Source organism: Gavialis gangeticus, unplaced genomic scaffold, assembly GCF_001723915.1.
Source record: "Gavialis gangeticus isolate Ggan-Ray unplaced genomic scaffold, GavGan_comp1, whole genome shotgun sequence".
In the NCBI taxonomy this organism is placed as follows: Eukaryota; Metazoa; Chordata; order Crocodylia; family Gavialidae; genus Gavialis; species Gavialis gangeticus.
The window spans coordinates 6461993-6486808 of record NW_017729019.1 but is presented as its reverse complement, the minus strand read 5'-3'; the positions used below and the strand labels follow the sequence as shown (position 1 = coordinate 6486808).

The 24816-nt window shown below is 51.5% G+C and overlaps 2 protein-coding genes across 2 annotated transcripts in view; both read right to left on the bottom strand.

Annotated features, from left to right (window-relative positions):
- The window catches only part of SOX13 (SRY-box 13), an 86406-nt gene extending 67584 nt beyond the window's left edge, over positions 1 to 18822 (bottom strand). The window contains exon 1 of the mRNA XM_019513925.1: positions 18615 to 18822. The gene's annotated coding sequence lies outside the window, so the exon portion shown is untranslated. The remainder of the gene's footprint in view (positions 1 to 18614) is intronic.
- A 3296-nt stretch (positions 18823 to 22118) lies between these two features.
- The window catches only part of SNRPE (small nuclear ribonucleoprotein polypeptide E), a 3277-nt gene continuing 579 nt past the window's right edge, over positions 22119 to 24816 (bottom strand). The window contains exons 2-5 of the mRNA XM_019513924.1: positions 24735 to 24761; positions 23585 to 23647; positions 23238 to 23316; positions 22119 to 22379 (exon numbers count right to left, since the gene is read on the bottom strand). Coding sequence (XP_019369469.1) covers positions 22324 to 22379; positions 23238 to 23316; positions 23585 to 23647; positions 24735 to 24761 — 225 coding nt within the window. The 3' untranslated portion in view covers positions 22119 to 22323. The remainder of the gene's footprint in view (positions 22380 to 23237; positions 23317 to 23584; positions 23648 to 24734; positions 24762 to 24816) is intronic.

Here is a 24816-nt window from a genome sequence, read left to right as displayed (position 1 = left end):
GGTTTTATACACCAGAGAGACTGAAGGCTGCTTCCTATTGGGATGTTCTTCCACCTTCTGTATGATAGTCCCTGACAGTTTTGTAAGGGACAGGCATGCACTGCTTACTCATCTAGGTCTCCCCACCAGTCAGCAGTACTGTGTGGGGACAGGAGATCCTGGAGCAAACATTTCCTTGTTCACTGCTCAAACGTGCTGGTATCTATTGGTTTCTGCTCAGTATTCACTTAAAAAAGCAAAGGGGTTCTTGACTGAACAAGGAACTTGGACCGGCTCCTGTTGCTGTCTGTCTGTCGGGTTGGTTTCAAAGTTGTCTGATTATCCAGCAGAAGGAGGCAAGGACAGTCAGGATGGATGGGGAGACCTGTCTCTGGTGCAGGGGATGCAGGTGGAAAAGAGGCAGCTAGCAGTCACGCTCCCTTTCCTGGGCAATCCTTCCTCCGACACAGCCCGGCACTGTCTCTCTGGCTTTGGCTGTGCGTGTCACCCCGAGCACTGGCTGCAGCCCTGTGCTCTCTAGATCTCAGGATGCAGTTGGCTGAGTCATGGAAATGGGTTAGACAATGGCTTGGCCCCTCTGTAACTGGTCAGAGGGGGCAAACCGAAGGGAACAAAAGGGCCCTTGCTTCCTGTGAGGAAGTGAACCATTGTTTGGAAGCAGGCATGGGCTGAATTCCTCACCAGAGGCCCAAGGAGTCAGATTCGCTCACCAGGAGCGACGGACACGGATTCCGCTTACTGCTTCGCTTACCTCGGCTTCAGCCTCCGCTCTTGGAAATAAATCCCCTCTGGACTTGGTAACGAAGCAGCTTTCAACCCTGGGCAGGCCAGTACTGACTTTCTCTATAACCAGAAAAAGCAGTAGCCACATTCTAGGGGCTGGCATTATTCATCACCTCCCTCAGGCTTCACCAAGAGATTTATGTGAACAAAAGATGGGAAAACCTTAGTAACGGCATCAATTAAAGCCCAGCAATAAAATCCCAGCATTTTTTCTAATTTAATTAGGTGTTCTCTGAACACTTAAACTGGGTACTATGATTCAAGGCACCTGGGCTGTGTTCCCCGCCTGGCCCCTGACTCAGTCAGTATCTGACCTGGGACAAGTCCCTGGGTTCAAGAGTAACACCTCGTTTTGGGTGTCTCCATTATGAGGTGTCCAAATGAAAATAACCCGGGCTTGACAGTGAGAGATGCTGAACAGTGGTGGCTCCAATTGGCTCTGGGGTGCTTGGCACTTCTGAAAAATCAGACCCCAGGTGTCTTACCGTGGACTCTATTGAGATACCCCCAATTAATGGCCTTTCTTGAGAGCATGGCTGTCAACTTATCGGTGCTTTGGTTTCTTCATCTATAAAGCAGAGATCATTCTTTCCCATAAGCTGGGATGGAGAGAGATGAGCATGATGCTCATTGATTCAAGCGTGTGCAGCTCTTCTTGGGTCCTCAGGCACACACATTTTGCTTGTGCAATCTAGGAGCCAGTTCAAGTGACTTCATGATCTCTCTCCTTTCTTTCTTCCTGGCCATGGTGGTGGGTCTTGAGTGGAGTGAGGCAGGACAGTGTGTACTTAGCGGACAAAGCCAGAGTTGGAGGAACATCCAGTGATGAAAAGAACACGTCCACACTACAGTTCTTGCAAAAACAGCAGCAACAATCAAGGGCAGTATCAGGTGTGATATCAAGCAGGCATAGCCGTGCCAACAAAAGCCCCAAAGGGAACCAAAATAGGCCTTTGCTAGTTAAGCTGATTTTTCCAGTGAAATGTGGTTTCTCTATTCTAGTCAGAATACCTGGTATACCTGTGTCCACATCCACAGCATTTTGCTCCACGCTATTCTAATACCAGCAAAGCCTTCCTCATTCTCATTCTCTCAAGCGTGCCCTGTTTAGTGTGAAATGAGGTGACATTTTGCAGCGAACAGTTCATTTACCCTGTGCTTTGTGGGCAAGACTTTTTCAGAAGAGGCTATGGGGCTATGGACTGGGTTCCCAACTGAGAGCACCGTCACTGTGGCCAAGCTCCTGTTGCCTGAAAAATCAGGCTTCTTAGTTCAGGCCTTCCCCAAAATTGGGGAACCAAACCAGAGACAAAACGCGCTCTCTCACTCTCTCTCTCAAAAAGTTTTGGCTCCAAACGCCAGGTTGATTTGGAACAAGAAAACCCCACTGTGAACTGACACATTTCCATGGTTTACTTATAATTTCCAATTACAACAGATTTAAAAAAACATATAAACACTCCCTGAAGAGCCAGGCAAGTGGAGGTGACCCTGAAAAGGAAAGCAGTGCCTGTATCCCACATCCTGTTCCAGACCCCAGTCTCATGTGGGGGAAAAGGGGGAGGTCTTCAGAAAGTGTAGCTGCCTGGCTTGGCATCGCTCTGCAACGCACACCGTGATACAGGAGACGTGGCATCGGCAGGAAGAAATACTCAAGTTTGTTTGTCGCTCTTCCAGCGCCAGGTCCTGACACTAAAAGCTGCTTGCTCCGGGCTGACGCTGTAGCTACACACAGCCAGCCTGATTCAGTGATGGGTCCATGCTTGTCCAGCAGCCGCCGTGTCTAAGGCCACCTCTACGCTAGCTGGTTTAACTACACTGGCAAGCCCTCCTCGTGCAGGCACAGCTTCTACGAGTCTTATGTATATCCGTTCCCAGAGTGAAACAAGCTGTCCCAGAAAAGCCTTTTCAGCCAGTGTAACAACGCCTTAGATTATGACTGCTGCTGGTATAAAATATGTCATAACACCCCCCACCCCAATCATCCACCATTATTACACTGACCAAAGCTTTTAGTGCCAGCCTGGCCTTAATACCCAGAGTAATTAATAACTCAGGTTACAGCCAGCTTCCTCAAGGTCTGAGAAGCTCTTTACCAGCTGATACCTCCCCTACCACAGGACTCAAATCTCCAGTAGCAACGAGATGATTTTGATGATCTAATAGGTCTTTCCCTGACCCAGCATCATTTTTATCTAGATGCTGTTTTGGTCCTCTGTGTACAGTATAACGAGTGCCGCTAAAATCTGCTTGGCCTGGAACAAGTTATAAATATTTGGGACCAACCCACTAGGGAAAAGCCAACGTGGTATTAAAAACTTAACAACTACAATAATAATGATAATACTAATTATACTAACTTCTTCCATTGTATTGTAACATACATACATATATACAAATATACACACACATATCTATGTATATGTATATGTATATGTATACACACACGTGTGTGTGTGTGTGTGTACCAATTAAAACAGGCATTGAGGTCAAGGAGAAGTGAAGCTACAGGATGGTAATAATACAGGACAGGCATGTCCATATAACTGGCTGAGCACTATGGGTTGATAGCTCCTTCCCCAAAGAAAAGCCATGGGGAAGCCTCTGTCTGAGGTAGTTTAGGAGCCATCTATTCTGCATCTGTCCAGGGGATGGGACTAGATGATCCCTGGTGTCCCTTCCAGCCCTGTGATCCCAAGGGAAAAGACCTTTCGATGTTCCTCCCCAGATGTTCGTGGCTCGAGCCCTACAACCAGCCCATGAACCTTGCAGATCTCCCTGCATCCGAGGGGCTGGAGCCAACCCCCTCAGAGATGCTGTGCCCCAAGTAGCAAGGCTACCTACATGTTCACACTCCATGGCTCAGTGCAGCTGTGCTGCCAGGGGGTCTCAATGAGCCGCTCGCCTGGGGATCTCCTCTGAAGCTGATGTTCAGTGGAGGCGAGATGTATGAACTTCCCTGGGGGACTCTGAAGGAACCAGTGGCTGCGTGACTGCAACCTTGGATCTGCAAGGTAGTGATGGGGAGAAAGCTAGTTAGATGTGGCCACATTAGAGATGGGGGCAATGCTGAGCTTGGAGCCAACCCAACCTGTTCTTAGGATCCTTGGACACAGCTGCTATCCATCCTGGTGCCTAAAAGGCAGCCAGAGGGGCCCTTGGAAAAGCAAGGCCCAGATTCTGGCTGTAGACCTTCCTTTCCCATGAAGATCCCATGTGCTTTGGTTTGGGCCAATCACTCCTCCATAAGCAACCCTCCTCCTTGCCCCAGCTTGCCCTAACCCCCCACTCACCCGCCAGTGGGCACCACGCATGAACACAACGGCATAAATAAGAGCCTCTTGCCCCTTGCAACCCACCCAGGCACCCACTCTCATGGTCCCGGGCCCCTCCTAACTCTCAATCCCAACAGAAGAGCTTTTCTTGTCCAGGGCCTTTGTTTGCTAGTTAGTGCCTTTGTTCTCCATCCTTTGTTCTCCTTTCTTTGGTCCTTTGTTCCGGCTGGTCTTTGTTCCCATGTCTTTGTTCACCCTCTGGTTATTCCTCTCTTTGATGCTTTGTCGCTCCCTTCATCTCAGGGCTTTTCTTTCCCTGGTGTTTTTTCTAAGCTGGCCGTTGTTTTCTGTCTCTGCCTTTCCACCGTTTTTTTTATCTTTTCTCTTGCCTTGTCCACTTCTGGTGTCACATGGCCCTGGTCCTGATTGTCTTCAAATCCCCATTTGTCTTGTTTCAGTGCCTGGATTTCCCAGCCTTTATATTCATTCTTAAGAGTCTCCTGAGTGATTATTTTCCCTTGCTGTGGAAGGGAGGGGGGTGTTGTAAGGCTTAATTAATTAGCGTTTGTAATCTTGAGCTGCATGGCACTGCAGAAGTGCAGAGTAGTATTGCTAATTATTATTATTGTTGTTATTTTATTAAGGGTTTGGGAGGCTTTAAATACCGGCTAACTGCAGCAAAGAGCCCCTGCTTAGCAAAATAATATCAGAGGCAGCCAGACTCTCTCTGACCCAGGCTGGGAGAAAAGAGAAGGCCACATTAAACATTGCAAATGGAGATATATGTGCAAGCAGTAACAAACACATTCAAAGCACCAACCGCATCAGGAAAAGCAACTCCAAAAACCAGATTCCCTTGTCCCAAAGTCTGAAGAGACCCTTCTAAAAAGCGAGGGGCAAGGATGCTTGCGGGTGATACCATTTATTGGACCAACGGCATGCTTGGAAAGGCAAAGTCCAGCTTGCAGGTATCCCAGTACCCTTCCTCAGACAGACTTGTTCTTTTTTGCAGTGAGGAATGAGTAAAGCCTTGAAGAGATGTGTTTTTTCCTCATTTTTGACTTCAGACATTCAGGTATTACCTGACTGAAGGACTCTGCAGAAGACTAGGAACATCACAAGAACCTGGGAAGTGAAAGCAGAGCTGCTGGGAAGGGATTTGTGGGGTCTACATGCAACTCCTTACTATTTTGCTACTTTTTTGGCGTAATACACATTTATTTCTTGACCAGTTAGCTTTTGGGATAAAGGATTTCTTGGTTAAAGATCTGACAGCCCTTTCCCTTCATTTAAGGTGTGAGATGATGAGAAGGAGAGATCCTCACAGGTGCTAGTATTCCAAGCGCGCTAGAGATGATGCAGCTGTATCGCTCCAGTTCCCCTCTTCCATGCCCCAGTTTTACAAGTCAGTGCCACCGGCTTCTGCAGAATGACTCCTGATTCACACTCATCTCAGAATCAGGCCCTTGTAGGAATGCTATGCTGAATGCCACGCATCAGATGGAGAAAATCAGGTGCCAGGGAAGAGCTGCGCTTTAAGGACGGCTGCTAGTTTGTTTTGATTTAATGTCCCAAATATTTTCCCAAGTATGAAGAAAGCACTTTGTCCTCAGTCAGCCTGGTCATGCTGTGATTACAGCCTGGGCAAGAAGCATCAGGGCACAATGCTGCTTACTTTAGCATCTCACATGGTTTTGGCTCTCTGTTTCCCAACACAATGTCGAATCAGGGAGTCAGCGTTAGCCCGTAGCACAAAAAATGTACGTTCCCCCTCACCCCCCCAAAACCTCTGTACTTACTGCAACAACAGCTGTCGAGCTGAGGAAACAGCCAAACTTAGCAACAGGATGCACCCTTCAGATAGCATGATCGATATCAGAAATCCGTCCTTTCAAGTGAAAGCTAAGCCCATCTGTTAAAACTGGGTGTCTTAGGAGATCGGCTCTGATATGGGGCTTGTCTAGCGCAGTCTTCGCAACACCCTGAATACTCTGTTCGCAAGAAGGCTGTTTTTCAGTATGACTTACGGGAGGTGGAGGAAGCCCCTGCGCTCTGTGACCGCCTGCATGCGGCACGGGGGGTCAGGTTCCTAGAGTGGGCTGCAAAAGCAAAGGACTAAGGCCAGAGTAGCACAAGGACCTCCAGGATGAGCTTAGGAGGGTCTCTAGACTGCAGAAGAGTGGCTGATTTGGCAGGGAGAGGGTTGGGGGGACAATTATTTCAGGCCCAGCTGGAAAGAGAAGGGCTCCGTGAAGCTGCGGCTTCAGAGAACTGTAGCATCGGCGCTAATGCAGCTCACTGCATATCATGAACGTGGCTCATTACAGCGTCGTGTCCCTGCAATCCAATGGGCAGCACAGAGTGGCAGGGAGGTCACTAACAGGAGGCAGAAAGCTGGGAGCCAGCACAGACTCCCCTCAGGGAAACACACTTGAAAACAAGGGGCCAAATCACCACCTGGGGCAAACCAGTCTTGCTCTGCTGAAGGGCATGCGGCATGCAGGGAGGGGGCTTAGGGCAGAGAAACACAAGAGCCAGAAGAAATTTTTGAGTTATGCCAATGCTGCATCTGGTCCAGTTCTGGTGGTACTAGTCTGTCTGTCCCTGTCCCCCCACCCACGACACAGCCTGTCCGAGGATCAGAAGGGAGCCCTGCACAGTGGATGTGGCCTAGATCCTTCTCTCCGGCCCCGGATGCATGCACTTGATGGGCTGTGTTAACTTTGGCAGTGCTTGCTTAGCATGACTCCAAGCCAAAGACTGCAAGAGCACTGGAGAGAGAAACAGTGCTGATGGCAAGAAGCTTTGCAGAGGACGATAGGAGTGGGTTTTGCGCCTGTCCCCCCGCCTCCAAAAACCCGGGTGTAGCAGTACAGCAGGAGGGATTTCAAACTGATCCAGCACCTTCAACCCTGCTGAAGCCCACCTGGGCCTGCCTCACCCTGCTTTTCATCTGAGAAGGGCACCTGGTCCTCACTCCTGGCTCCTGCCCATGGATACTGCCCTGAGAGTGTGTCCTGCCCTGCATAATCCTCAGCCAAGGCTGGGATCGTATCCCAGTTGCACAGATGGGGGACTGAGGTACCAGGGGCAGGGGAGGTTAAGTGAGGTGTCCAAGGTCAGACAGGCAGTCTGTGGCAGAGGAAGGACCAGTACCCTTGTTCTCCTGGCTCCTAGCCCAGTGCCTCATCTTCATTAAAGACAAGGTGCAAGAAGGGGACTAAACTAACCCAGACAAGGGAAGGGCAGAATGGAAGAGAAAAGAGAGTGAGCTCAGTGCTTTAGCCCAGCCCGGCAGAGAGGCTACACAGCTGATGAGGCACCCCCGGTGTGGCAGGGAGGGTTACAGACCAAGCGGCTGTGGGGGAAAGAGCCAGGGACAGATGCAGGGAGCTTTGCTCGCTCTGCCAGCAGCCAAGCCAACACTGCCAGGCTCAGGAGGCTTCTCACTTCAGCGGGCACCCGGCTGCTGCCAGCAAACGTCAGATGGTAAAACTTAAGCCCTCCAAACAAAGGGCGACTGAGGGGAGCCATCTTTCTGCTTTGTCCAGCTGTGGCTTCCAGCCGCAAGCTGTGTGTGGCCGAGCTAGCGGGCTGGGGGCTGAGAAGCATTCAGAGGACACACGATACAGCAAGCGCCGAGAGGCAAGGACACACAGCCACCACCAGGGCAGGGTGCACTGGAATGCAGCAGCGCAACTCAGGAAGGCAAAAGCCTAATGAAGCATGAGTTTGGGGAGGGGGATTTGGGGAGGCAGAACCCCCCTGCATGGGGATGCACGCAGGACCAACAGAAGAGGCTGCAGGGTCTTTAAGTGCACAAGCAGCCAGGGCCTCTGCTTGGGTGTTGTAGAGCCGGTCTCCCCTGGAGCACCGTCCCTCTACCCCAGGCTGAGTGTAATCCTTAAGCGAGGGCCCCTACCCCTGAGAGCCAGCCACCCCCAGCTTTATCCACAAGCCTGGTATCGTTACTGGCTGAGGCATCCACTCTAGGACCCCAACACTGAACTCTCCGGTGGTGGCCAGGCCCGATACCCAGGTTCCCGGGACCACGGGAACACCCACGAGTGGCTTGCTGTGTTTCTACGGGCACCTTGCTAGCCCGGCTGGGACGGGCAGGGAGTGAGCCACAAGGCCCGCAACTGAGGTACTCCTGCAACTCCTCACTCCTTGAGCTGCCAAAACCAGGCCCTGGCAGCTTCTGAGGAGCAACCGAACGGGCAGCAGGTCATGCAGAGCCTGGGCCTGTCCTGAACCTGCCTTTAACGCAGAGTTGGCACCAGGAAGGGGAGAGAGAACCAAACCCCCCTCATCTTTCTATCTGCAACCATGCAAGGAATATTGTTCAGCCTCGCACAAAAGCATCCCTGAAAATAGAAGCGAGGCGGCCAGGCCCGCCAGTGGCTGTGTGAGATAACGTCTACTTGCAAACACTGGTGCCTTTGTGCCGCTGTCACTGTCCCTATTGTTCCCCAGCCTATTGCCTCGGGGATATTGTTCCCTTCTTTTGTCTCAGCCGGGCTCCTTTTTGTTTGACTTTACTTACCATTTCATTCCTCTCCTTTGTGCTGGGGTTCTCTCTTTTGTCTCCCTCTCTCTCTCCTTCTCTGTGTGATTGGTATTTAGCAATTGTTCCAGGCCCATTGGAAACACAATGTACTCAGGGCTCTTTTCTCTTCCTCCATTCATTACCTATTCAGGTGGGTTTGTCTGCTGATAGGTACTCAAGGGCCTCTGACAAACTCCCTGCATACAGGAGCAGCCCCAAACTTTGGAGGGAGCTGGCATCAGGGGGGACCTTTGCCCCCCTCCCCTGTTGGGCTGCCCTGTGGGCTCTGGCTTGGAGTCAAATTTCCCCACATTTTGCTGCCATTGGGGTCTTGCCAGCAGCTATCAGGATGGGGCCCCATTACACTGGGAGCCACAAGGACAGGGAGGTCTCTGCCCAGAAGGACTTACAGTCCAGAAGAGAAGACAAAGGAGTGTCAAACAGGAGGCCGGGTAGTGAAAGAGGATCATGCCCGTCCAGAGCAGCCATCGGGCAGTTGCCAGGCAGGACTCTTTACCCTCCATTTCAAGTGTTTTGCAGAGTAGACAACTTTCATTATCCACAGGAGGAAACAGGCAGAGACCTGCCAAGCTCAAAGAGCACGAGCCCGGGCAGAACTGGAGCTGGAGGCCAGGTTGATTCCCTGCCCAGGGCTCTGGTCGCCAGGCCAGGCTGCATCCAAGATTTGCCTAGGATCTCAGCTAGGCAACTGAGCCCTGATGCCAGCCAGGGCATTGCAGCTGTGCCCATCTCTAGATACAATACATCGCCCCACAGCTTTCTGTGCAGAAGGCAGAACCCCAGGCAGGGGAAGCTCTTAGCACGACAAAGCCCTGGGGCCTAGTGAAATCCCTGCACAGCAAATTTCCATGTTGTTTGTTTGTTCACCTGCCTGTCCCTGTCTTCCCCCTGCCTTTCCATGGGGGCTGAAGCTGTGCTGGCTCCTGCTCATTTGCACATTCAAATGCCGCTTGCTGTATGGCAGCCCCAATACCCTGGCTCGGCGCCACTCTGGTGCCACAGATGGCACCACCCTGGTGCCACGTATGGCACCAACAGGGCAAGCATCCTCAGGCACAGCCAGTCTACAGGCAATTAATGCTGCTATTGCTCTTCCAATGACCAGATTTGTGGGGAGCCCCACAGGCCATATTTTGGTCACCCCCGGTCTAGAGGGTGATGTGCCAGGCCTGAGGTCATCTCAGCTCTGGCTGCCCCTGTGCTATCTCTTCACATGCCAGGCTTCCCCCCTTGGCTCTTCTACCAGAAACCCTCCTTGCAGTCCCCCAACCTGCCTCCACGGACCAGTGCAGGGGGTGGCCACACTGGGGAGTGCGAGGGTGGGCGATGGGGAACATCTTCCACATTCCCCAGAGCGCGAAGCCTCAGGAAAGCTCCAGGGCCCATGGTCACCACAGAGCAAACAAGTGGCCCTCCCCAGAGACAACAATGCCCCATTGTTCTCCTGCATGATCTCATAGGAGTTTTCCATCTCTTGTGCTGACAAAACCATAGCTACCACCGAGCGAGAAGCCACTTCATTCTCCTCTGGGCATGCCCAGCCAAGCCAGGGGTGGCTGCAGGACTCACTGGGCCTGATGGACGCATCCTAGAGGCGTGGGGATGTGGTGGGGATGGCGGGAGCCCCTGCCTGCCGAGCGCATCAGGGATGCAGGGCCTGCTGCAGGGGGGCGTGCCTGGGAATAAATGAAGCAGACTGTGGTCTATTGTTCCATTGTTAGCGCTCCGCAGGACAATGGGGCATTGTTGTCTCTGGGGATCCCATTGTTTGCTGTCGCTGCAGATACCAGCCGCACAGTGGCTGGAGGTTTCCTGAGAGCTGGGCAGGCTCCGTGCGGGGGAACACGGACTGACTGGGCAGGCGTGTTTTCCAGAGCAGGGGCACGCCTGCTTGCACACAAGCCTGCCAGGGCACGGGACTGGGTGTGGGTGGTGCACACCAGCCATGGCTGCATTTTCCAGGGCTGAGCTCTGCTGGGCCAGAGTGAGGCCTCCTAGGAGCACTGCACAAATTAACCCCGAGCAAGCATGGGAGCCTGGGCTGACAGCAGCTGCAGGGATGCGGAGAGCAGCGAAAGCCTTTCTGACGTTGCCGGTGCCTGGCCCATGGGGGCGATGGTGATGGGGACAGCCAAACCTCCAGTCCACCCACAGCCCAATAGGTTAACCCCCCCATGGGCTACGTTTACCCTTCTCCAAGGGGCCAGAGTTGTGGACTGGAGGTGACTGGGATTTGGGCACCTCTGCCCCTTGGCTTCCTGGTTCTCTTGGGTGACTCCGTTGGTCTCTGGGGTGTCACATGGGCCTGACTGGGAGCAGAATTTGACTCGCAGGCCCAGGCAGCCCAAGGGCAGGCCTGAAAAAGATGCTCATTTCCTGGCCTGCCCCTGGTAGCCCAGGTCACACCTGGAGGGATGTCCCTGGGCAGCAGGAAGCCAGGGGTTAGCTGCATCCCAGCAGGGCGGTGTCCTTCCCAGTACTTGTCCTGAATTACAAATCCACTAGGGACCCCCGCGGAGAACAAAGGGATGCAAAGATGGAGGGTGTGAAACAGCAGGTGGAAGGGGAGCAGGAGAGAGGAAGGGGAGCAGCCAGCTCTGCTTCTCTGCTGCCCAGCCATGGCAACAGCCCTGGGAGCCAGGATGCTGGGGGGCTACCCCTGTGCCTCCAGTCCCTCTTGAGAAGGCCCGGCTACCCAGTGTGAGGCAGGTCACAGCGACTGCCCCAGTGTACTGAAAGGACCTAATTCTGACCTCTTGGGTCTTGATCCTCCACAAAGAACTGTAGGTCTGAGCAGCCGTGTGAAGCCCAATGGAAGAAGCTCCCTGGTACAGCCCCGTGAACAGTCGGAGCCGAGCCTGGCCCAGGAGGGTGACACCCACTTCTCCGTCCCTCCTTCTCCAAGTAACAACAGCCCTTTGCCCTTTGGCGCAGACGTGCAGGCAGGCCCAGCCCTGCCCTGATGCCTGACATGTCCCATGTGAGGCAGGAAAGGGAGCTAGCCATGCTTCAGACGCCCGGGAAGATGATGAACCCAAAGCTAGGCTCGGACCCTCTCTTTCACCCCTCCCAAGCGAGGGCCTGACCCACAAGCCCTTCCTAATCCATAAGAAATGGAGCCCATGGCTCCCAGTGCTTTGAGGGGAAGGGCCCAGCTGTATGGCTGCGGTCAGACAGGGGATGTTTGTCTCCCAGGGGTCCAGGGAAAGCAGAGACAGGCAATGACAATAAAGACAGAGGGGACTGTTGCCAACACTGCAGTGTCTGGGCCAGGCACCGACCGTGGCATTAGCATCCCGAGGAGGTGCAACAGGCTACTCGCAACACAGGCCAGAAGCTCAGCAAGCAACAACCTTCATCCGCTCCTGCAGAGCTACACACCCAACGCCTCCTCCCACCAGACCAACCTCTTGAAAGCACCACATGGGCGAGAGAGCCCCACACTCGTATCTTCCCAGGGCACCCAGCGGGGCAGGAAGCAGCCCGGGATCACTTCCATCCTGTTTGCACACTCTCAGCCCCAGGCCCATTTGCATTGCTCTTTCCTATGTAAAAACCAGAGCCCTATGCAAAGGGCGGGGGAACAAACACAGTGGTGATGTCCTGCTCCACAGGCTCAAGCATCCTGCTGTGCCTTGAGCCTGGGAGGCAGAGAGGGAGCTTAAGAGACCAGGAGAAAGACAAGAGGTCCCTAGAAGAAGCATTCATCTGCTGGGCGTAGAGGAGAGGTAGGAACAGAGGGGGCTGAAGCGGAGACTTGAAGGACAGGATGTCAGGGCTGATGACAGCTGACCGGCCTGGGACACCTCACTGCTTGGCTTCGTAACCTACCCCAACCCCTGCCTCAAGGCCAGAGCCAGGCCAGCAACACCCACATCAGTGGGAACATGCGTGGCTTTGCAGGTACCACATGCACACACCACGTGATGCCTCTCCCCAGCAGGCAGGCTTCCCAGGCACTGCCCATCATGGATGAGCACCCTGTCTCAGGCAGAGCCTGGTTCACAGCCTTCAGAGCCTTCCACCCATGTGCCCATGGCCCAGGCAGCAGCTTGCTGTTCAGGTCTCTGCCATTGATGGTTGCAGGGCTTCACTATTGCTGGGGACCTTCTGTTCCCTCTGAGGGCAAACAGGCATCAGGCTCTGTGTGCTGGAGTGCAGAGAGAGACCCAGAGCCCCCCCAATCCCTTCACTCACCTCAAAGGAGGAGCAAGTCCTTGCCAAGAGACCCCCGGGCATGCATCTGGGCAGCCCCAGCCCTCTCTGTGGATGGCTGAGGTGCAGCCAGTCACTGCTCCACCCACAGCACACCTGGGCCTAGCTAGCACTTGGGAGGCGGTCCAAGCCTCCCCGGGTGTTGCAGGGAAAGCTCAAGGAGCCTTGCATCCAGCAGGCTGATGGAGGAAGGCCAGGCCTCCCCAGTGCTGCTGCCTGAGATGTGGCATGTTTATGAGCCAGGGGATTGCTCCTGTCACTGCTGCTCCTCCAAAGCCCCTCAGTGATGTGACAGGTCCCCATAGGAGAGGCCTCATGTAGGGAACAGGGCAGTGTCCGTCCCTGAAACATTACAGGGGCCCTCCCTGCTTTCTTCTCCACACATCCCTGGACCCATTAGGAGAGCTGATGGAGCAAGGTCTTGCACGTCTGTGAGCACTTGCTAGCCTCAGATAGCAGGAGCTCGGCAGCTTTCATGTGGCTTCCTCACGTTCTTAACACGGTGCAGACAGCAAAGATGCTCTCGTGAGGTCCGGCCCTTTAGCTGGGGTGCAATGGCTGTGGGGCAGATTACAGCAGCTATGGTGGCAGCCCTTCAGATGTAAGCATCTGCCATCCCACTGGCTTGGCCTCCACAGGCTCTGTGCCTGGCATGCAGAGGGAGTGCTTCTGACAGCCTGGCCCTTGCTGGGGTCTGAGCCCTTGTGAAAATCCCCACCACAGCATGTAAGCTTGCCTGAGTATCTCATTGTCTGGCCAATGCTGCAGCCACCAGAGCACATTAGGAATGGGCACCAGCGATGAGCGGTGCCCACCACATCACTCTCACGCACAGCCCTGGGCTCCCAGGCCTCTCTCCTGCAGACAGCAAATGTCCGGCCTACCTCCTGCTCAGGTGAAAGCCTCTCAGATGTCATAACTTCTCAGCCCAGAGCAAGCGGAGGTGTGCGATGCACACATCGGCCCTCTCCTCTGTCCCCGTCTTACTGCAGGTCTTGTGATGGCAGCACCCAAGAGAAGCTGAGATTTCCAGTGGGGTACAAGCACAGGGCAAGAGCCAGGTATTTTTTGTGCATCAAGACCAGGAACAAGGTCTCAGCAGATAAAAACAGCTTGGTTTGAATTCTGCCTCAGCATCTCTCCTGGGTAAAAGCTGGGGTAGAATTTGCCTCCAAAGTGACTGAACTCAGGTTTCAAAGGGAGCTGCGGGGACCATCTCAGGGGGATCATTATGCCACACAGTGCGCGGAAGAGGGACAAAGCCCAAGTCTAGCAGCCTGGATACCTCACCCTGCCACTGACTCACTGGGTGACCATGGGCCAGTCACTCTCTGTCTTGCCTCAGTTTGCACCTGTGCCCAATGGGAGACTGTAATAATTGGCGAGTTCTCAGAACACCAAGCTCCTGAGGAGCATTTCTGATGACCACGGCACGGCCAGCCTACGGTTGGTCTCCACATTGCCAGTATTTGGGGTGTTTTCCTGCTCTGAATCACCATCTCCTCCAAATGTTGGATATAACCTGAGCCTCTGGCTAAATGACCCCAACCTGCATCGCAACGGGCTCCAGGGCATGCGCAGCAGACTGAGCTAGTCCGATGGGGGACAAGTCTACCCTGAACTCAAGAGTCTCTAACCCCCCCTTGCCAGGGAGCCACACAGAGCACTTTCCCCCTCCCACCCAAATACAGTGCCATTTCCTCTCTGATAAAGAGTTCCTGCCACAGCCCCCTTTCCCTCACCCACCAAACCCGTGCACGCCTCATACACCCACTTCGGAGCCCAACACGGGCTCCGATAGCATCTCACTTCCTAGACATGAATATTAGCTCTGTTGTTGATGTACGATAAAGGGATGAGCCTCTGAGAGCTGGCGTTTGTTGGGGGGGAGGTGTTTTGAAATACTTTGTGCCATGTCCCCGGCAGGAACAAAGCCCGTTTAAAGGGAGCAGATGATGCGACCTGCTGCAATGAGAACTTAAAAGCCCAGCTGAAGCAGCCGCCCGGTGCCTGCTCAGACAGCTGCACCTTGGCAATGGGGCAGGTGCCGAGACACAGCCCCTGCAGAAGGCAAGCCCCAGAAACTGGATGAAAGGGAGGGTGCGAGGCCTCCAACAGACATGGTGTCCAGGAAGGACACAGCTCACCTTTGTTGGGAGGTGGCAGCCGTTGTCAAACAGCTCCCCTTCTCAGCTGGGTTGTACAGAGGTAAGGACCTGGCTGTGCTGGCTCCCCGAGAAACCTGCCAGCTGCTCTTACCTGGATTGGTACTATAGGGGTTTCACCCACTGCCACTCAAGCCCCTGGGGCATGATTTGATGCTACTGCCCCACAGTAAACCACAAAAATCCAAGGGAGAAGCAGCGTTCCCCAAGCAACTCACCTAAAAGGGGCTGACCTGTCAGGAGAGCTCAGCTCCAGCCCCGCAACAAGGAGGACCACTGAACGCACAGCTCCCCGAGACCCTGCAGCAGAACCCAGGAGTCTGGCATCTGCTCCCTAGAAAATACTTCTCACCAAGCTAAAGCATGCATGCATCCAGCACTCAGCCTAAGGCAGCGTGCTGCAGCCTTCCCTGCAGCTTTGGTTTCACCATGTCCCAGTTACCGACCTGAGTGGAAAGACTGTTGCCACTGGCAAAACCCTCCACGGACACGCAGGGATTACTGTTAGCATCAGCTCATTCTTCCAGCAGGGAGGCCATTCCTCACCTTAACTCTGCTTAGCCTCACACCTGGAGCAGGGCGCCTGGGTGTGGACTCCAGCCTGCTAGTCTAGGGTCTAGTCACGAGGCCTGGGTTCAAATCTACTCCTCGGGAAAGAGCGTGGCCTGGCTGTCATAGTAGGAGACTGAGAACCAGACATGCCGAGAGCCCTTGGACCAAACCACTTGACGGCCCTGTGCCTTGGTGGGTCCTCCTGGGTGCACACCTGCTGCCCCAAGTTATACGAAGCCAAGTGAAATAAAATATATAGAGCAAGCTGAGCTCCAGGTACGAGGGGGCCTGTGCACCTATTCAGAACATGGTCCAGGAGTGCTCTTTCTGCCTGGCAGAGCTCCCCAGCTGAGGATGGGATGTTGGTCCCTCCCTTGGCTGTGACCCTGAACTCACGCATCAATGGGGCGAACATAATGACACACTGACCCTTACAGACTGTCAAAATGCCCAGAGCTCAGTTGTCCCAGTAATGTGGCAAATGGAAATAAGGCCACCCCTGGTGGGCAGGAACATGAAAACACATGATGAGGGGAACAAATGGGCTGGGCAGCTTCTAAGGGGGCTACTACTAAAAGCCTCTGGACCAGGTGTTTTGTCATCCCTGGGCCAGACCCTGACCAGAGCTTTGCAGAAGGAGGAACAAAATTCCTTCCTCCCAAGGGGTCTACCTGCCACCGCTTTGAGAACAAGGTGTCTGCTCTGTACAGCCACGCAAGGAAGAGCTTGACGCTTTTGGGAAAACAGGAGATTCTGAAAAATTTCCTCCATCCTCAACCAACAGAAGAAGGTTGTTCGGGAATCAAAAAAACCCCCAAAACAACAAAAAGCTCCATCCAGGTCACCAACAAATGCGTTTCATATGCACATGGACTACTTCCAAATCTTGCCAGCCTGCTGGAAGTGAAAGGGCATCTGGGTTGAAGCGAGGTTCGACTGGGAAACACCCAAAGTTTCATTTTGAAACAGAAAGTTCCAGCAACTCTGGATTTTTTTTTTGTGTTGACAAAAAGTTTTGAGCTAAGAAAGTTTCTGAAAAAGCTCTTTGGCACTGGGAATTTGGGTTGGAAAAATCATTTATTTGTGTGCTGGGCGGGGAAGCCTCTCTTATTACAAGATCCCCAATTAGCCCCATATTGAACCCCTATTATTTCAACCCATCACTGCAAGGTGCCCCACTCAGTCACCACCAAAATCATGGCTTTGCTTCTCCAGATCTGGTGCCGGAGCTGTGACGAACAGAACTCAGACTTTCAGGTTTGTAGCCTCAGGTCAGAGAGCCTCTATACACACAGGATTTTCAAAGCATCGTGGCCACCTGCTTTAGGGCAATCACTGTGCCATGGATGCTGTGAGCAGGTAGCCGGCTGAAATGGGATGGTGCACTCCACAAATCCCCAGATCCTGTTCACCCAGAGCGATTCTGATCTTCAGACACCATCCCCGAGAGACAGGCTGTTTCTGAACCACTTGATTCTTCTGCCCTGTGCACTTGTGGGTTTAATTAAATGCTGGAGCTTACCCAAGATCAGCAGGCAGCCACACACAGTCTCCTCCATTCCCTTTATTTGTGCTTATGCCAAAGTATCCCATGCTGTACCCTGGGATTGATCACATTGCAAAAAGCAGCAAGAAAGGGCAGCAGTGCATGCACACCCGTGTGCACACACACACACAAATACACAGAACCACCCTTGGTCATGGGCACGACACTCCTTCATCCATCTCATTGCTTCAAAAATATGAACAGGTAAGATCTGTCCTCCCATTGCCACCAGTGAGATTTTTACCATCTGCAGGTTTATGTTCAAGCCTCTACAAAAGCTCCTGTGTGAATCTCAGGGGTCATATCAAAGAATCACAATGGAACTTACTTACCTAGGCACAGAATAGACCCACTGAGCATATTGTCTGTGCAAAAACAAAGCTGGCTATTCACACCAGTGTCTCTGCAAGGCCGCAAAGAGAGAAAAATCTACCCCTGAACAGCAGAGATTTTGATCCAAGTTCTGTTGGGCACGATAAGCGTCAGTCTCCATGGAGCCTCCTTCAGAAAAGAAACATTTAAAAAGAGAAGCTGAACTCCATCCCCTTCTGGGATACCAGAGGGTAGCGGCGCTTTCAGCTGGATGGCAGCGCTAAGGGAACCTATGGCCACAGAGCCAAAGGATCAAACCCAACAGGGATCAAGTTGGGCTGTGAAAGGAAGACGCCCTCAGTGCAGCACCGAGTGTTAATCACAGGAGGGAGCAGCAGGCTCTTAAGCAGAGTGGATTGGGCTGGCCCAGTTCAGAGCATGGGATGCCAACATCCCACCCCAGACCACCTACCCTCCAGCACAGACGGACAATCCCAGGGACACACCCAGGGATGCTCCATTGTGCTTTAAGACACCTGCCCCCTGTCCACGCTTAGGTTTCAAACTCTGTAAGGCAAAATCAGAGCAAACCCAGGCTGGAAGGAACCCTCAGCAAGTCACGTCTAAGTCCGGCTCTCAAGGCAGGATCCTCCCCGTCTAAACCATCTCAGACAAGGAGTTCGTCTCCCCTGCCCTTGAATGCCACCAGAGTCCTAGAGACCTTGACTACTTTAACGTGCCAAGTGCCAGCCACATTTACAGCCCTGAACTATTTCTTGCCAATAAAGACAAGTTGTAAGTGCAGTTTCTATGAAGGATCCCAGCAGGGAGGAAGGGCTTACAACGGCTGGAGGTCTGTCTACACCTACTGCCGTAGTGCTGGAGCCCTGGGTCTAGACAGAGATCACAACACGCCGACTGCTCCATGCAAGTACAATAATCAGCTACAATAATTCAACTACAATAGTCCACATGCCCCCAAAGCACTTGCAGAGTTAACTGCTCATGTCGGGAGCCTTAATAAAATGCAGCGCATCTTCTGCAGGGGTCCATACCTACCGCGACAGCTTGAAGGAAAGGAATTTGCATGCTACGCAAAAGTCCAAGGCACAAAGCAAACACAACCAGCTTCAGCAGAGCAGAAAGGCAACAGGAGCTTTCTAAACACAAAGCCCAATTGTAAGAGTTCACTCTACCTCGTGCCTTATCCCCACCACTTGCTCAGTCACTAGCCGAACCGTCCACGCCTGGTCTCCTACATCTCAGGTCTCAGTGCGCAGATGGGCCAGAGAGGGTCTGGGAGCGAGGAAATAGGCTGCTGGGCTGCTGCTCTGAGGGCAGCTCCACACTCCGCAGGCTGGCTCGCTCTTTTTTCCAGGATGTTTGGCAGCCAATAAAGCTGCATGAATGCTGGGGAACTCCTCTGTTCCAGCTGAGGCTGATGACACTTTGCAACAGCCATGGAGGGGAGTTGCTGGGTACAGCAGTGCCCTCTGCTGTCCAAAGTGGTGGAAGGAGCATGAAGCAGCAACTTCACTCTGAAGCTGGGTCTCCAGATGGACATGCACCAATGTAAGATACCCTGGTGGGATCTCAGAGCCACTGCACTTCCCTACCTCTGAGAAGAAAATAAAGCCAAGGGACTCCCTTTATAGAAGGGGGTACAAAGTGGAAGCAGTGATCTGCTTAAAGCCAATGGTAAAGTGCAAAGCAAGAAAACAAACTCAGAAACTGAGGCCCCAGTCCTACATCCCTGTGCTGCACATGGTGCTTTGTTTAGAAAATTAGAAGAGGGGAGTCTGGACGTGCGAAAAGCAAAAATAAAAAGCAAGCACAACTGGAATGACTTAAATCAGCTGTGAGATTTCAAGTAAGCCAGTTCCAAACCCTTCACAGAACAAGCATTTCAAGTAGGGCTGAAGGCCACCCATTCAGAGCAAGACACCACTGTGCTAGGTGCTGGACAAACAGCCAGGCTGTTCCCCTTCCCAATCTGAACACAGGCACGCTTGCACACCCTCATCCAGGCTTTGCATTTTTCATGCTTCCAACTGGGGAGTGTCTAATTACTCATTACTGCTGCAGCTCCCACTTGCAGTGCCAATTCAAGCGCCCTTGCGTAGTTTGCCATTGAACACGTCAGAGCTGATCAGTCCACTTCCTTCCTCCCTGCGGGCTGACTCTGCATCTCTGGAGTTCATCCCCACCTATTTGATTGTATCTAGCCGCAGGGGAGCTGCAGGCAGCCTCTTGAAATATAGGACCAGGAGCCAGCAGCTACTGCTTTTACTGCTCTGGTTCTGGATAAACAACTGCACTCCTGATGCAGATATAATGGACAAAGTGCCAGAGGCACTGAACCAATTTTATGTCACTGATCCTGTTTATTAGGTGCTGATTCTGTGTTGATTGCAGTTATGGGGTCCGTCCACACAAGTGCGCATGTGAGCTTTGCAGTGCTCAAAAGGCTATTGAGACTCCACAAAAAGCACCCTGCACATGATTTGTTTCTCCACACTGCATATTTGCAGGAGGGAGACAAATTTAGATACCAGGAAATCCAAATTTTAAAAAAGTGCACAACTGGGAGTCTGGCCAGCTAGAACCATGCTCCACCTGCTGACTAGGCTCCACACACCTAGAACACTGCTGCTGCAGCAGCGCAGCCATAGGAGGCCACCAGGACCACAGGTAAGGCTGCTGGGGCCAACCCAGGTGCTGATCTTAGCCTCCCCTACCCCACCCAGGGCAATTTGCTCCCAGCAGCACGTACAGGGGCATTCCCTAAGGACAACTTGCAGTGGCACAAATGTGCTGCTGCTAACTGTTCCTGGGAAAATGCACATGCACTTCAGTCTGGATGAGCCCATGGTATTTTTTTTTACTGTTCCTATGGAAAATACCTTTTCCAGATTTCTGCATTCTCTCACCATTTTGCTTTTCTTTACCCTTCTATGACACATTCTTTCTCCCGGAGAGAAAAACAACTACCTCCAAAAACATTCCATTGACTTTTTTGGATAAAGAATTATCACTGTCTTGATTTGCCTTTAACAAGATACGGATGTGGTCAGCTTGAACTTCCAGGCACTGTAACATGTAAACCTGTAACGCGCATAATCAATACGTAATGCTTGCACTAGACAGTAACTAGTCTACCTTCTGCTCTGCAGAACTTTAATTCAGCTAAACATAGCAGATAAAATGGAGACTAGATGCAAGGCTAGTCAGCTATTATTTAATTTGTACATACCCATTTGTGGCTGAACAGTGCTAATCCTACCTATATCAGTAACTGCAAAAGAGATGTAGTGGTTGATTTACTACTCTTTGCACCTGGAAACTTGCAAAAGGAGATACCAAGACTCGTTAGCAGGCACCATTGTCCCAGCTGCCACACCAGGATGTCACACTCAGCCATCATAGTTTCTAGTCGAGCATACTTGTTACACTATCTTGTAGAATTGCTCAGGGCACAGGTGAAACAGCCTTGGGTTATCTGTGCTGGAACAGCATCAAAATTCTCTTCCACTAAACCAAATGAAGCACCAACCTATGTGTGCATGCGCACACCTGGGATGAAGTATCAGAAAGCAAACAAAATTATTTTTATCTGAAAGGGAAAACTTTTCCAGTAACCTGTTCCAGACTGGTCCAAAATATAGTAAATATTTTCAATGTCTTCACTACTGCTCTGCATTTAATATATTGTTCTTAGCAGAGACAAATGTTTTGGGTTTTTCCCTCCCCTTTTCACTACTTTTCAGGTTATGATTGAATAACTTATTGCTAAGCAAATGATTGTTACTGAAGTCCAACAAATCACATGGGGTCTTGCAGGTAAGAATGCAGGAAGCATTCAGGGACTAGAACTGCACAAATGGCTGGACTCTCCACCCCAACTCCCCTCCCTAAACTAGGCCCAGACCTAGGAAATATCATAAGAACAGCAAAAGATAAACACTTAGCAGATCCTCAGACAAAGCATCCAGAAGATTCTCACTCAAGGAGATCATGCATCAACACATTAGAGAGTACGGAAAACATTTCTGAAAGATCCAGCTGGCCTGGTCTGGTATTTTTAGGGTATCTGAATAAAGGTAAGGTTTACTTGCCTGCCCAGAAAACTAGAAATCAAGTTTTAATCCTGGCTCTGACACCAACTCTCTCGTGCCACTGGCTCACTGCTGAACCTTTCTGCTTGCTCTATTATCCCCACTGCAATGTGAGAGTAATAGCAATTCCACAAGCAGGATTAAGCAATATTGATAAAATAGGTGTAGTATGGCACCTTTGAGGCCCCTGACCCAGACCTCCAGGCTAGCACATCTCTGTTTAAACCTTCCCAGGCAAATATTTACCTAATACACTGCAAAGGATTTAAAATTTCCCCCTACTTGGAGGTCCCTGCAGAGGACTGCTTTATGCCAGACGCATAGATGACAGCAGCAGCACATACCTAGATACATCAACCGTTATTTTACTAGATCACAACAGTCAGAGCATTACAAGTGGCTCCAGGACGTTGGCTGAACAGTTCAGCTGTCTAACAGAGCCCACATTAACGTTTGCGGTTCCAGAATTCGCAAAGATTTTCCCCTTATAAGCTGAACAGAACAAATGGGGTGAGGTGAATGACTTTTTTTTCCATACACAAAACAGCAAGGAAGTGATATAAGAGCAGTCAAATAAATGTATGGTCACAGTTATCATAAAACAAAGTTTTATTTATGAAACACAGCAATTGCTGATCACCCCTTGCAAGGAAAAGGTAAACATTATTCACAAGTTAAGAACCTAAGAGCTCTATAAGGGATTCTGCACACTTGAGCAGAACTTTACATAGATAAAGTATCCACCCATCAGCTTTTTACAACAGCAAGCACCCAAGGAATGACAAAAATTTTAGTTAGAAACACTTTGCAGAAGAGTAATATTGTCCCCTTTTAGCATGATCCGACCTGCAAGACAGAGAGAGAAGGTGGTCAGGAGTGGCATAGCCTGAGAACAAGGGTATCTGGAAAAGCATTTCACAGAGGACACTAATAGCAGAAAATTTTGCAGAACAAAGCCCACAAAACAAGTACCTCGTCTTTCTGCTGACATTGGCAAAACAACAGGCTACGGGGTTCAGATCGCAAAGGTTTCTGTTACAGCAAACTGAACTAATATACAGGCGTACTGCTACTGCATGCTTCACAGGGCTCCATGCCTGTAAGTCTGTGGTACTCATCTCTCTGCAGTATACGATCTAAAGGTACAATTCATTATATCGGTGCACATGAACACCATCTGTAGCTAGTACACCAATTTCCTCCTGTATAAGGGAGTGTGCTGCGATAAAAGGCACCCCAGCTACCCCTGATTCATTGTTTACCTTTGGCACCTGGCAAGCAGTGAATATCAACTACAAGCATACAGTGAGAGTCATAGTTCCCTGCCCTGACTCTGGAAACACACACTTGAAAGAGTAAGACAGAGAGCTGGAGGGTCTCAGGACTGAGATGAATGTGGCAGAGATCAGATTGGGTTTCTCTGGCCATCCTAGTAACAAAGGAGGCAGAGAAGCACACGATATTTACCTGCCTCTTTAAAGATTTAGACTAGTTTCTGGACTTCTTGTGCATATCTAATGGGATACTTATCAGACATCTGACCCCAGCACTGTTATCCTATAGCAAACAGCAAGAACAAGCATCTTCACAGCAGCCTTTGCTGGACTTCGGCCCAAGCTTTTAATACGTCTGCATTTCAACTGCTGCCCCACACAAGGCTCATCTCGACAGGTTTGGGGCCCATCATTTAAACTGTAAACATACCCAGCTGTTTCCTTGACTTTGTTTTGGAGTGAATCTCCTCAGCATCATCCAGTACTAGGTTCATGTATTCATCAAAACCCTAAAAACCAACAACAAAATCAGTTAGTCACCTAACTCCCCTGGTGTTAAATCCAACTCCCCTGCCCTTACTGAGGGCAGAACCAACTGCAATCACCTTCTCTTACAGGAGCACAGACTTATTAAGTTGAAATGGCTGAGGCCGCTGCTTCAGACAGCGCTAAGCACTGCCTTTAGAACTAGCATCTGTCTCCGTTTACATTTGGGAGTTGCAAACAGAACTTGCAAATTCAGAAAAGCAAGAGACTCAGGTACATCCTGGCACTTACAATGATGCATCCTTCTATTCGCATGTTCACCTGCTCATAAAGCCACACCTGGATCCTGGACCGCTGTAAAATTAGAAGTAAAGAAGAGACAGTAGAGTGTTAGCACATGTATTCCAAGTGATTTTCTGTTATCTGTTGCTGCCCACTCAAAATCTACCTTTGCCCCTGGCCAAACAGTTTTTTAAATAGTATCCATCACTCTATAATAGCAGGCATGTCACACTGTGTTTTACAAAAAGGGCGGGGGGAAGTCTCCCCAGCTACCAAACACTTCTAAGCACATGGAGAAATGAGTCTTAAGAAGCACCCTTGTGCATCATTGCATGCTTGCCTTCAAGATGGTACCCTTAGGAAATAATAACACTGCTTAACATAACAGTGAAGCGTTAATTTCAGAACCCAAGTTCACTGGGGGCAGGAAGTCCATCACCTCTGGAACAGTTCTGCTTACTTAAATGCAAGTTTTTTCTCAAGTGATGAAAACTCATGTCTGGGCCCCCATGTGCGTGTTTCAGAATATCTGCAATAATCTTGCAGGAGAAGCAAAATCAAACCCTGGGGGGTAATTGCAAGGCAGCTTTTCGTGACGGGGGTGCACACTAGCGATGTTCAGACACTGCACAGGCAGATGTGTTGCCATCCCTTCTGTGCTACAGCAGAAAGAAGCAGACCTAGGCCAGGACCTGTTTCCTTCTACCAAGGGGGGAGATCAGGGTCCAACCCCCTACAGCTGCAGGCCCACCTGAAGGGAAGCACTGACGGCAGAGTGCACTCCACCCCCCACCTGCAAAGACTCCTAACAGAGCAGCCACCTCCAGGGCTGCCGCAGGGACAGTTCACAGCACAGCAGAGATACAAGCTGAAAACCCTGAGTCCAGACAAGTGCTGAAAAGGCCGTAGGATGAACTGCTCCCAGGGACCCTAGTCCCAGCTGGCCCTTGAGCTTTCCACTTTCAGCCTAGTACAAGCAGGCTCTGCCTCCTGCCCCATGGCCCCAGACAGCCCACGGGCACCTTCTCCGGTGCCTCTCTCTAGGGCCCTGCTCCAGGCACAAGGCAGCAATACCACCCACACTACTATGAGCAGCTCCAGGCCCACTTGCCCCTCCCGGCCCCCCGAAGCCACATGTGGGGCCAGAACCATCACTTACGTTCTGCAGGTATCGGAAGATCAGGTTCTGTCGCAGGCAGTTAAGGAACAGCATGGAGGCAGCGTGGGCCCACCTGAGCTGG